This window comes from Sphaeroforma arctica (genome assembly GCF_001186125.1).
Source record: "Sphaeroforma arctica JP610 unplaced genomic scaffold supercont1.782, whole genome shotgun sequence".
NCBI classification, from domain to species: Eukaryota; class Ichthyosporea; order Ichthyophonida; genus Sphaeroforma; species Sphaeroforma arctica.
The window spans coordinates 26,788-39,235 of record NW_014039776.1 but is presented as its reverse complement, the minus strand read 5'-3'; the positions used below and the strand labels follow the sequence as shown (position 1 = coordinate 39,235).

At 43.4% G+C, this 12,448-nt stretch overlaps 3 protein-coding genes across 3 annotated transcripts; 1 reads left to right on the top strand and 2 right to left on the bottom strand.

Annotated features, from left to right (window-relative positions):
• The first annotated feature begins 454 nt into the window (after positions 1–454).
• Positions 455–3,294, top strand: SARC_08563 (hypothetical protein). The gene is made up of 4 exons (XM_014297464.1): positions 455–702; positions 872–1,141; positions 1,825–2,007; positions 2,347–3,294. Exons 1-4 carry the CDS (start codon positions 499–501, stop codon positions 2,464–2,466), a joined length of 777 nt encoding a protein of 258 aa, XP_014152939.1. The 5' UTR covers positions 455–498; the 3' UTR covers positions 2,467–3,294.
• On the bottom strand, positions 2,600–5,391 carry SARC_08562 (hypothetical protein). The gene is made up of 3 exons (XM_014297463.1): positions 4,928–5,391; positions 4,267–4,343; positions 2,600–3,655 (listed from the first exon to the last, which is right to left on the bottom strand). The coding sequence occupies exons 1-3, from the start codon at positions 5,261–5,263 to the stop codon at positions 3,559–3,561; spliced, it is 510 nt and encodes a 169-aa protein (XP_014152938.1). The 5' UTR covers positions 5,264–5,391; the 3' UTR covers positions 2,600–3,558.
• Positions 5,392–6,409: 1,018 nt separating this feature from the next.
• Positions 6,410–12,294, bottom strand: SARC_08561 (hypothetical protein). Its single transcript, XM_014297462.1, has 13 exons — positions 12,171–12,294; positions 11,857–11,974; positions 11,246–11,416; positions 10,978–11,046; positions 10,438–10,572; positions 10,040–10,198; positions 9,336–9,547; positions 9,085–9,166; positions 8,472–8,892; positions 7,963–8,142; positions 7,307–7,703; positions 6,901–6,991; positions 6,410–6,700 (listed from the first exon to the last, which is right to left on the bottom strand). The coding sequence occupies exons 1-13, from the start codon at positions 12,266–12,268 to the stop codon at positions 6,566–6,568; spliced, it is 2,268 nt and encodes a 755-aa protein (XP_014152937.1). The 5' UTR covers positions 12,269–12,294; the 3' UTR covers positions 6,410–6,565.
• Positions 12,295–12,448: the final 154 nt, after the last annotated feature.

The following is a 12,448-nucleotide window of genomic DNA, read 5'->3' as shown; positions in this document are numbered from 1 at the left end:
CTGCACGTAGTATTGAGATAATAAACTGTGAAGGTTTCTCGTGAACCACTACATATATATAAATAAATAAATAGTCCAGCGCAAGTCGCAGTGTCTTGCCCGGCCCGACTCTTTTGTGGTCCCAGGAAACAAATAAACCTGTATTCGCACTCATAGCAAAGCAACCGCATGATACGTTAGCTGAACTCTGTACGTAGTAATGAGATAATAAACTGTGAAGGTTTCGTAGTCCAGCGCAAGTCGCAGAGTCTTGCCCGGCCCGACTCTTTTATGGTCCCCAGAAAACAAATAAAATCATAGCCTGAACAATAAAACAAACAGAATAAAACATACGAAGAAGTTCGGTATGTATACAGCGCAAGGTTACATCCGCCGTGCATGGTATAGGGTTTGGACCCGACTTTATCGCTAAAAATCTATTGTGAGGACTATTTTTACTATTACACCGTTACTATGAACGAGCACCTCCGGTAGCTTCTTCTTTTGTTCTGATACAGAATGTTATGCACCACTCGAGTCAATGGTAAAGATCTTACTATCAAGGGGCGAGAGTTGAATCCAGAAGATGATGATGTAGAGGTAGATATCAACTTTTTTGAGCAATCATATAGCCCAGCGGGATTAACGGGATTTACAATATGGGAGGCATCCTGGGTGATGGTCCGCAACGTCCTACAAGATCGCCTCAAAGACAAACTTCAGGTACAATGAAGAAGTTAGCTATTAAATCTGATCGTTTCCTTTACAGTTAACCGCTCTTGATAGTTGTAATTTTAAAAAGTGTTGGTTTAGCATGTTTTCAGGTTCAGTGGCTAAACTTTCCGGGTGTACGTGATGCATGTGTCTTAAACCTATAACACACTTTGAACAGGGCGCGCGAGTCGTCGAACTGGGGGCGGGTACTGCCTTCAGTTCGCTGGTAGCGTCAGCTTTAGGCGCCAACGTACTTGTAACAGACTTAGAAGCAGTTGTGATGGGATCGATATTGCCTAACATAATATACAACGAGAATGAAAACAGTACAACTGATATAAACACGCCTACGTCAAGTAGTGCCTGGCAAGGATCTAGACGAGTCGGAGAAGGCTCTGTATCTGCCATGTCATTGGATTGGATGACTGATGTGGCCTTGCAAGTTATCGTAAGTAGTATCTTTTGCGCCTGTACATCTCGAAGGCGCATCGCGGTACAAATTGCCACTTACGATCGACCTGCATATGCTCGGAGAGGTCCATACTTATGTGTTGTAGTTGTGTATATACTATTTTAATCAATGTCTATGCATGAAATTATGTGCTTTGAAATACAATTCATGGAACCTATGCTCAGGTGCGAGACTAACATTTTCCTCGCGCTCATTACATAAATTACATTGATAATTACGTTGATTTGAGGTGCGGCGAATATCAGCATATTGATTTTCTGCTCATTGAAATGGTGTTTTGAATATCACGAGACACTAACGCCATCACAAGTTTATTATTGTATTCAATACATGTCGCATTTTACCTATTGATTTTTAAAGCCTTCTACATGAAACATAAACGTTCGCTTTATGCAGATTATTTTGGAATATGGAGATGAATCTTTGAAAATCAAAGTTACGCATAGTTTAAATTCTCGTAAATTTGCCTTCCGGGCGACAACAGCTTATTCGCACGCAGCCTAAAAAATATGTCTAAGGCACGGTATCCGTCGAATCCAAAATTGTTTGTTTTATCTTTTTGATGCATACGTGCGTTTTGGAAAACGCACCTTGACAAAAATTAAATATCACTTACTGTCTAAAAGCAATCAATATTTATGCTCATTTGGAAATCCCAGGATAATGATCCACGAGATGCCGATCTAATTCTGGCTGCAGACACTGTATGGCTTTGCGAGTTGATAGAGCCGTTCGTTACAACCTGTGTGACTCTAATGAAGGGTCCCAAGAATCCGCCACTATACATGACTTTCCGTGATAGGTCAACAGACAAGTCTACTGTATTCGCTGGCTCAGATGAGGTAAGGTGAACTATACGCCACTTTCCACACGTTTGCGAATTGATGTGCTATTATGTGAACAATCACATGTAAAACTGACTAGGCTTATGTGTATTCGGTCATGAAATCCACCTTTTGCACGGTATCTTTTCTTTAAAGCGATGTTCTTAAATGCTTTGATCCCATGTTTCAGACTTGCAAAAGCGTTTCAGACTTACAAAAACAAAAGCTGTATAGTCCGTATTGTATACCTGTGCCTGATTATAGTATATTTGTGTATAGTCCTTATTGTATACATGTGCCTGATTATAATATATTTGTATGTACTAAGCACATTCGGTTTTATTTCGCACACGGCAGCTATTCGAGTGCTTCAGGAGAAACAACTGCGAGGTCAACGTTCTCGACAAAATCGATCCAGAGGATAAGAGGAAAGGAGGGTTGGTGACTCTATGTTTAATAAAGTTAGCTAGTTCTTGAGAGGCAAAAAAGGTTCTAAGATATCAATGCTTCCCATTACCTCCTACACCCCGGAGGATACCATTCAGCAGCCTGGATGCTACGGTGTACTCAAATTGGATCTTCCTCGGTAGTTGCACATGAAGAGGTTACCATTTAGTTAAGGAGCGCGCACATATTGAGAAACAATCCTCTGTGGGCGCCAACCGGGCTAATTCGCTTCGATTTCGAAGCGAGGTTCTTGGAAATGAGAGGCTAATTTGCAGGCGCCGAGATCAGCCTGTTAATGGTCATTTGACACGTATACAGTGTCTTTGCAAATACTCTGTCATTGAGAGTCCTTCCAATGAAAGCAGAAGGTAAATCTGCACCATCTGTCCAGTTGTATCAGCGAACAATTTACTACTCGAGATTTACAGTCCCTAAGTCCCTGACTGCAGAGCACTAGTCATATCGCTCCTTGGTGATGGCACTATCAAAAGCACTGTGAATAGCAAGAGTCGTCGTCGTCGGAGCAGCCGAGTCAACATGTTCAGCTAAAATTGACGCTGCACGATCCACGGCCATATGCGGGTTTCCACTGGCCGCTCATACAGTTTTTCTCTCTCTTGGCGTTGGACTGGTATTATGCCGGGGAAAAGAGTTGATTCGCTCCAATATTCAAAACCAAACAAGCCTAGTCTTGCATATTGTACAAGGGCTACTGACGGTTGTATATTGGATAACTGTAGCGAGTTTGGGTTCTGCTGTGCTTACAATAAAAAGATTGTCTTGCTGTGTAGCAATAGATGTAGTTCCAACTACTCGTAACCGTTCTGACGAATAGGGTTCATACGTATTTGTTTTGACTCAATTCCTCTCTGAAGGGGCTCAGGTCGGATATATGAACGTGTAGTTGCCTGAATATAGCATAGTCTACAAGAACTACAGGGCTAACTTGGGCTGCCGGCGTCTGCAATCCGTCTTGGTAACGATCATACCGTAACAGCTACACCTCGTCGGTAGATCTCTTCAGCATATCAGCTGCTACCGACAAAAAAATCAGGCTCGTTTGTAAAGCACATTCGTACAGGTTGTGCTGTTGTGCGCGCGCATAGGGACCGCCGGTGCCACTCAGGAGGTCGTTGGTGCATCGCTGGCGGTTGCGTCAGGTGGCTTCTCGCTGTACGTTGCCAGATCGACGATGTTCCTCACCAGCGCTTTGGTGAAGCTGTATTGGAGATAATGAAACACTGTCGCATTAGCAACGCTATCGACAGACTCGCGCCGTGTGATATCAAAAGAGGTGCTCACGCTATCGGCAAAAATTCGCAAAGTAGTATTGGGATTATCGATGAGGTATTCATGTGATATTCTAAGATAGGTGATAACCCTATACGAGAATCTCGCTATATAATGTTGAGTTTAAGGACAAGACTTCGCGTTCAAATTCGGGACCACAAGTTTCACACATCATCGCATTTCACATCAAGGTCATACATAAACTTGTGTGTACCTACCACCAGCACTGTAAAGCCGTGGGTGCTGATGAAAGTGGCAACTTTCATGTTGAAATAGTTGTGGGGTCTATTGCTATCCACCCCGCCAACAGAGGTAGCTTAATTGTGCGCGATAATTCAAGAACAATCATGTACATATTAGCTTGACAGCTATTCATAACTTTGGGTGATACCCACAGATGCCTCGCCGTAAGCACAAAACAGCATTTGTTATAGTCCTTTCTGAGAAGCTTCGCTGAACTAACACGTTTTTGTACTTAAGCAAGGTATGCCAATCACCAAACATGTAACGCACAGACCAGCAAGCTACACACTCACATACTCCAGCCCATCTTGTGCTCTCCCCGTAGATATGCAGTGATGCAAGCTCTCGAACATCTTGTCATTGACATCCAGCAGCTTCGGGTAAAAATGTATAGAATGACGTAAGTCTTATTGAGCAATGGAAGGCGAGCCACCCTTTGCAGCTTGTTCCGTTGCTGCGTCTGGAAGTGTAGAGCTAGCTTATAAAGATTGCTTATAAAGATTGCACTAGGGCATACTAGCGATGGAGATAGACGAGTGTTGTGACGCTAATGAATACTACAGAAACCGACTGAAGGACTACCAGGATATAAGCATGTCGGAAACATTTCGTTTCTACGAAGCATAGATCTATGATCTTGGTACAACGATCACTAACTACCTGCATTACAGGCGTGATCAGCGTCCGGCCATCATGCAGAATGTTACAAAGATTCAGGAATACGTACAAGATCGAATAACGATTAACATCGAGTCAAATACTATTTGTCGTGTCGTGGAAGTCTTCACTCACGTACACGTATACAGTCGCAAATCTACACTCCTGAGTTGACATTTACATTACGCGTCGCCCGTCCGATTGTAGATAAGCGAAGAGGCATGGGCAGACACAGAAACAGCCACTAAGACATCAGTACAGGAAGCCGAACCATGAAACGAGGCAGAATAATACAGCATACCCATTGAACATCGTTCTCAGTGAAGTCGCTCTCCAATGGCCAAGTCACCGGTGCCGACGTCTTCTGCGCGGCAGGTGTGACAGCGACAGGCACCTTGGCCTTCAATCGCCTGATGCGTTTTGGTGATAAACCCAAATGTTCAGTAATGCATTTGGCATGATACCGCAGTTCCCCTTCTTCACTGACTAGACACTTGGTTAGACAGCTCTCTTGTTGTTTGTTCAGGCGTGTGGTGATTCCGCCTTTGTTGGCTAACTTCTCGATCTCAGCTAAGATAGGCACGAGATGTATTGCACAACTGCAGACAGCCTCGGAAGCCTTGGTTGCTTCGGTCATGACGATGATTCATTATACACCAGTTCCTAGCAGTAGTCATACGTCCTTATGGCTTGATATGAATACTGATTTGGTGCTCAAGAACATTTTTTGAATATATATATATATATCACTTTTTGGCGGGCTAGTTTTGATGAATGCCACTTGCCACTCTTTGAACTGATCAGTAAATATTTATAATCTTACGGACTTGTCCGTTCTCTCTTAATTTCTACTTCTGCTAAATGGTCTTGAAATATACACATATAATACATCCAGAATGCATATTGCATGCATACATACCCTTCTACATAGACAGAGGGCTATATCATAACGCACACTAGTGCCCTTTGCAAGATACCTTTCAGCAGTGGTAGATGCACTCGTCCTTCGCGTACAATGTTCACATTGCAGAAGGATGCGATTAAAGTGCGTACACCGAAGCACTCAACAAACCTATTTGTTTGTTCTGTATTTTAACTATTGAGAGTGAAGTAAACTGTTATACACCGTGATCCACAATCCGTGAAATGACAAGCTTCAAGGATATTATACAAGGCTGCAAAAGATTTGAGAGATCTACTTGGATTGTCGTTATCAATCCTTCACAAAAGATTTATTAAAATTACAATAGAAATTACCAAGGGCCAAGTACATACCATATCAGCTACAAGTGCCAAAGGAACGAGTGTTCATTATGCAATCTAATTATACAAGGATTTTTTTTTTCGGGTTATGAAATGTGTTTGTAAAACACCAACGAACACACTTTCTTCGAAGGGTTTCGAATCAACTACCGGAAACAAGGACTTTTTCTTGTGCGCTTCAGAACTCTATCACAGCGCAATCGCATAATAGCAAAACGTGACTGCAATTCCTTTTTTCGGATAGCCATTAAATACAGCAGCAGGTCTCTAACTAGGATTTTTTTTTTTTGAAATTGTAGAGGACGAAAGATCGACCTTCAAATTGCTTTGAACTGTGCACTTTGATTCGAGAGGAATGAAGGGGAAACGTGTTCGTCGTTTGCATGTTGGCTGGTTCGTTGGCGGGGAGAAAACAACGGTTAATGATTTGACAGTGTCAAGCGCCTTTTCTGTGTTCTCCTGGCTTACATCGGTAGATTGTAATCCTATTATATCAACAACTATATAATCGGGTGCTTATGTTAATACTACTTTTTATACCATTTTCTTCATTCTGTATGCACATGTGATTGAATTGTCGCTATTATTGCAGACACTCGTTCACTTGCATCTCCGTTCCAATCAAGAGATATCGCGTTTATTGCTCATGATATTAAGCATTATATTTGCGTCTTATTCATTCGGACTGCTGGTTTGAGTCGTTTACAGCAGCGAGCTTGTCCAAGCTAGCGAATGTGGGCCCAGAATTCGCCTCGTGCAACAACACTGGCTGAGGAACTAAATCATCCGGATTGTCACTCGATGCTTGCTTCTGCCGTTCGCGCAAAAGCGTAAGTACATATATGCGTTAATGAAAGCGAACTTGCGAATAAAATAGTGCAATAGGCCCACTACTGAGTAACAAAACAGCCCAAACCGTTCATAGCCGGAAAGTGTAACCATATGAACGCAATGCCAGTTCGAAACCTGTCCAGAAAGCAGATGTGAGAAGATGAATTTACAATAGCGTACCTCAGATTGCACAGGTTTCCCATCACTAAGATCATATCCGGTCTCTCTGGGCGATAGAATCATGCCGGTCACAGGCGGGCTACTCGAGGCCCTGATAGTCACGTGTTAGATGATAAAGTCAGTACCAGATGGAGAAGAAATGCACGTGTTGGGTTAAAGTGCAGACCAACATCAGCACCACACCGATCCGGTTGTAGAAAGGAAATGAATGCATCTGGGGTCCATTTGACGCAGCATCAGAAGCTTCAGCTCGACCAAAAATCATGCGGACCAATTGGTTAAGGCATCAGTCACCCACACGACACAAACAAAGGCAACACATCTAATCATACTGCTTCGGTGTCCACCCTTGCGAATTATACAGGGAACTGATCACACACACAGTATCATAATACTACGACCATACCACTCCGTGACACTCGATTTAGCAGGGTGCTTTCGATTGGTCATCGCTCTCTGGCTGATATTCATACGCGGAGAGACCGAGATAGACGAATGCCTCGACGTCTGCGACGTGCCCGAATGTACACGCATAACATGAGTTAATCCCGACACTGGGACAGTCGATACTGAGGCTAGTGATAGTTTCTCAGCGCCTTTCTTTGGGGATGCCTGTACCGGCGAGTTAGGCAAGGAATCGAAGAATGAATTCCGTGACAACAGAGTGGCGGCTTTGATGTCTGGGTCTGCCACCAGCTCAGGTGACGAGCATTGTTTGTGCGTACGTGGCACGACGTCGGAGGTTTGTCGGCGCATGCGTTGTAGCGGCTGTGTGGTCTGCTTGATTTTGGAGTTGCTGGTCCCTAGAAAAGGAATATTAGAACGGTACTCGTTGGCTTGGATCGCTATACTTCTAAAGGACGAGATATCGCCCCATAACATGGATATTCAGACTTAGCAACGGATAATAAGTGGGCCCTAATTCTGCCAATATCAATCTTTGTCTCGGTATACTATAATTTGAAGTTTTCGACTCCAATGTCAATGTCTTTGAAAATTTACAGATCCCAATGACTGAAAAATGAATACCATCGCGAGTTCCCTCTACAATGCGAAACACACCTTTGGAACTCCGGTGACGCCCCCAACCTGATTGATCATCGACAGAGCGATGCAGGTCTGACGGCCACCGTCCTGTCCGGCGTTGGAGCGTGTTCAGCTGTGATGAGTTTGCCGCGATAGTCGTCTGCAGGTCATCTAGCGACGGCGGGAGAGTAGGGCTTCTTCTCATGGGCAAACCTACTGGTAGTGGTATATAAATTTTAGGTTGCAGGGATTCGAAGTGCTTGCATGTATTCTCGCGACGTTGGGAGAGTCAATCTCCTTATCAAGGCAGACCATACGCCTGTTAGATATTGATCGTTTGGCCATAAAAGTTTGGGCGATGAGAGTTATCAACGCGCGAAACGAGGATACCATGGAAGGAAAGTAACAACACAGCAAGAAATTTCTGCCGCTGGCTTATTTCCAATACTCAGCAAAACGTTGCCTGACGAAAAGCAGCACAGAAAATACATCTTACAAGCTCGCTAACAAATACATCTTTGACTCAAGTACGACTTGCCACTTACTGTCTTCGATACTACTGCCCGAACTCAATTCCAAGCTCCCTGCAGTCCTCAAGTGACCATGTCTCGGCTCTCTGGGCGGCAGTTGGCTTCGCACAATACTCCTCCCTTTGCTACGAGTGGTACCTACGAATGGCGGATTGGACCTCACACGGTGGTTCATTCGCTTCTCACTAGGCGAACAAGCAATAGTCTCCCGTCTGGCCACTATCTGTGTTGCATCGTCCCAATCAGCCTCTACCTTCTCCCATACGTGGCCCTGCTCTGTAAAAGATTGGACTGGCGGAACCTCACGGAGCGGTGTCCTGAAGGGCTTTGCGGGAGGGGAGGGAGCCTTTGCACTCACAGGGGTTGCTCTGTCCGGAGGGTTTGCTAAATTGACTTTAAAGCCCGTTCCTGACTTCTTCTCATTAGTATTGGACACCTGTGACAAAGATTACGATAGTGTGAGGAAGAATTTGTATGTGTGGGTAAGTGAGTATTCTAGACGCAAATCAAAGATCAGTCGTTGAAATCTTCATGACGCTTACAGAGCGCACAAATACCACGAGACATAAGTAGACATAAGTGAATTTAAAGTAAGATCTACAGTAAACATGCAATGCCGAACAAATACCTTAGAATTTCGGTCAAATTGCACTAGCTGGCATGAAGCACCCAAGATGGTAATCGACGATATCACTTTCACCATCAACAGGCTATTTCAAGATTAAAGGCAGACACATTAGTTCCATATAATGCTGCACTAGTTCATCGTTATGAGTTTCAATTCGGGGTGATCAAAGACACCTCACAGCGCATAGATCTCGTGCTTGAAAAACGCACGCCAATAGAGGACAAAAAGAGGACATAAAGTATTTAGCATACCATAGCCAGACCAAAAGTCCAAGAAGCACACCAGTCATTCCCGATGGTATAACAGGCGTAGATTGCATCGTGATTCGAACAAAGACACAAGCGATTGGTAGACCAACGAAGCCTATACGTCTCGAAACTAGGTGCGTTTGATCGATGAATTTCCGTTTGTGACTGGTAGACAATGCAGCCTGGGTATCGACAGCGTAACTCAGCACGAACTCCTGTCATGAAGTAGTGCGACAGGACGTTGATATAAATTATGGACATGCAAGTTAGTCTGACGCATATTTACATTTGTATAGGGCCTAGTGGTTCATGACCAACATATTGAGGTGTCATATGTCTAAGATCTGCTATACTTCGGTACCGTAAGGATGGCCACTATGACGCTTTGTGTTACGGACATCTGCAGGTGTTTCGTAAGAGTTTATTTAATAAAGTACAGCCTACTATGGGCAAATACCAGAGATCTTGACACGTGGAATTTGACCTCCCTGTGCACCAAATACGGTCGACAGTAGGAATGCATTTCGAGCACCCCACATCAATGAACGCATAAAGTGTACAAGAACATAGAGTAATGAGTGGATTGCCGTGTACAAGAACTATGAAATAGCAATAAACAAGGCGCTATATAGATCAGTTGTTTGTTTGTGTCTTTGTACGAGAGTACCAGACTTTAGAAGAAAAAAATTACCGGCATTTGAATTTACCTGTGCTAGATCATTGCGCAAGTCCTGATAAACCACCCAGGAGAAGCCATTGAATTTGGACAGAAAGGCGTGCTTTATCCAGTCGACACCTACTTCGCTCATCATTACTCCCAGGAAAAGATACGCCTCTCGATCTAGTTGATACCACGACCAGTCAAGCTGTATTAGATGCACGAAGTTGAGCTTAGACTGGATTTTTTATGATACCGAATCTGAGGTTGATATGATGATACCTGCATAGACAAATACAACTATGCAGTACATGTTATCAAATTCTGAGATAGGTACCAGGCTAAAAGTGCCAATCGCTAACGCTGAAGCAATTGTTGTCGGTGATTCCAACAACATATACGCGGATTTATAAAATAGTACAAAGAATTCAAATGGGGTCTGCATACCTCCTTGAGATTCCGCATAGCTATCAGAACGAGAAACGTAATCAAGTAGAACCGCTCAACGATGTCGTAACAGGCGATTCTGTAGACTTGTTCACGACCATACTTTTTAAAGACGTTTCCCTTCACTTCCACGAACTGTTAAGTGAGTGAGAATCCGTGAGATGCACATTGTTAGATGAAAGCTGGGGGCCAGCTGAATTATGATTTAGTAGATCAGTTTTCAAACACAACACTCCAAACAGGAGGGCAAAAAGAATATCATGGCTCACGGCATCCTTAAATGTAATCATAGTCCGAATTTCTGTGTGAGAATCTACTCTGTTCCTGTCAAAGAGTATACGCCAAATTCAGATGATTTTCTAGTAGACAGTGTGTGTTTGAGATCTACTATAAGATGCGAGCTAGCTGTTACCTCAAATTCTTGCGAGGGCACGAAACGCAATTGAAATGGCCGACGTCAGCAAATGATAGACAGTTCGAGATATGAGCACTTCCAGAATTGTAGAATTGTAGAGCTTTCGAAATAAATCGAGCACATACCTGGTTAGATACCAGCATCGTCAGCAACGCACGGTTGTAGGAGTTGATTGCTACCTGCAACGCCATGACCTGCCAGTGCGCAAGATAAGGAGCTCGTTGTAAGGATTGTATGATAGAGTACCGAATAAGAAAGCGCATAACGACACCGGGGACGGCAATAATTGAATAAACCAATTGGACCCCATCCAGGCTTCTATAAATCTGACTACTTCTGCGAGCACAGACGATACAGTGGATTAGAATCCATACAGGAGCTTATCGTCGTTACCTGACAGAAGCAGACGAGCGAGTGCAATATCGTGTACCCGATTGCGACGATGAATACGCGTTTCGCTCGTTGCCGGGAGAATAGCGCATCCAGTATATCTTGCCCTAACCAAGAACAGTACTTTTCCAAAATCTCCAATACATTGAAGATCACATACAATCGAATTGTGTCCTGCAGAAAGACAATACAATTGTTCTATCATTTGCACTTGATGCTAGCAACTCTGTGGTTTTATCAATATAGCCTGTGACCACCGACATATTTTGCAAGGCCTTCCCTTCACGATCGATACTATCAGAAAATATTGGCAATGTATACAATAGCAAGTTGAAGAAACTTGAAACAAATTTTGAAATGGGCTCCGCAGAACACTCTTTGAAGTCGTAGGCTCGTGGTGGATACTACAGTGATCTTGCAATACTACACACACGCACATGAACGTAAAGCCCGGATATGTTACACATTGCATCCGCAGTTGCCGCATGTACAAAAAAAAGCTATTCGACCGTCAGAGACGTTATAGTTTGCCCATTGAAACTCCAGAACAGGACCACTCGAAATCTTAAGTCAATTCGCACTTAGGGAAACGAGGCAGAACAGTGCATTAATACCTGGCTCCTAATCATATGGTATAGTTTGCTGGCGTCTAGCATTTGCAGAAAGGTCGAAACAACAACGACGATAATCAATCTCAGTATGTCGCACTGTTGATTGTTGCTTAGCGGCTTCCTAGATTCGTGATACATCAAATAGAAATAAACAGCTCACAAAATTATTTGGTTGTCACTCAGCTCGCATACAATTAAAAAATTTCAGAACGATTATCACCTATTTAAAACGATTAGTCTCGTGTTCAAAAAGGGTAAATTACTGAGGAGATGATAATCATACGATCAAATGAGCTGAAGTGAGCCGCTTGACATACCGGTTGAAAGTGATCAATCCCCATACTTTTTGTCCGATTGCCAGCAATACACGCAGGGGCAGGATGGTGAAGGTGAATAGAAACGTATCGCAGCACATCCACCAGCCAAAAAAAATTACTATTTTGTTGAGAGGGAAGATAAGACGAAGAAAAACGACCTTTTGAACAGTGACGCGGAAGGAAAAGTAGATCAGAGAACATATGAAACACACAATAGTGGCATACAGCAACATACAAGTAGCCGCTACAAGTGCACGTAAACTATGAACGTCATACGA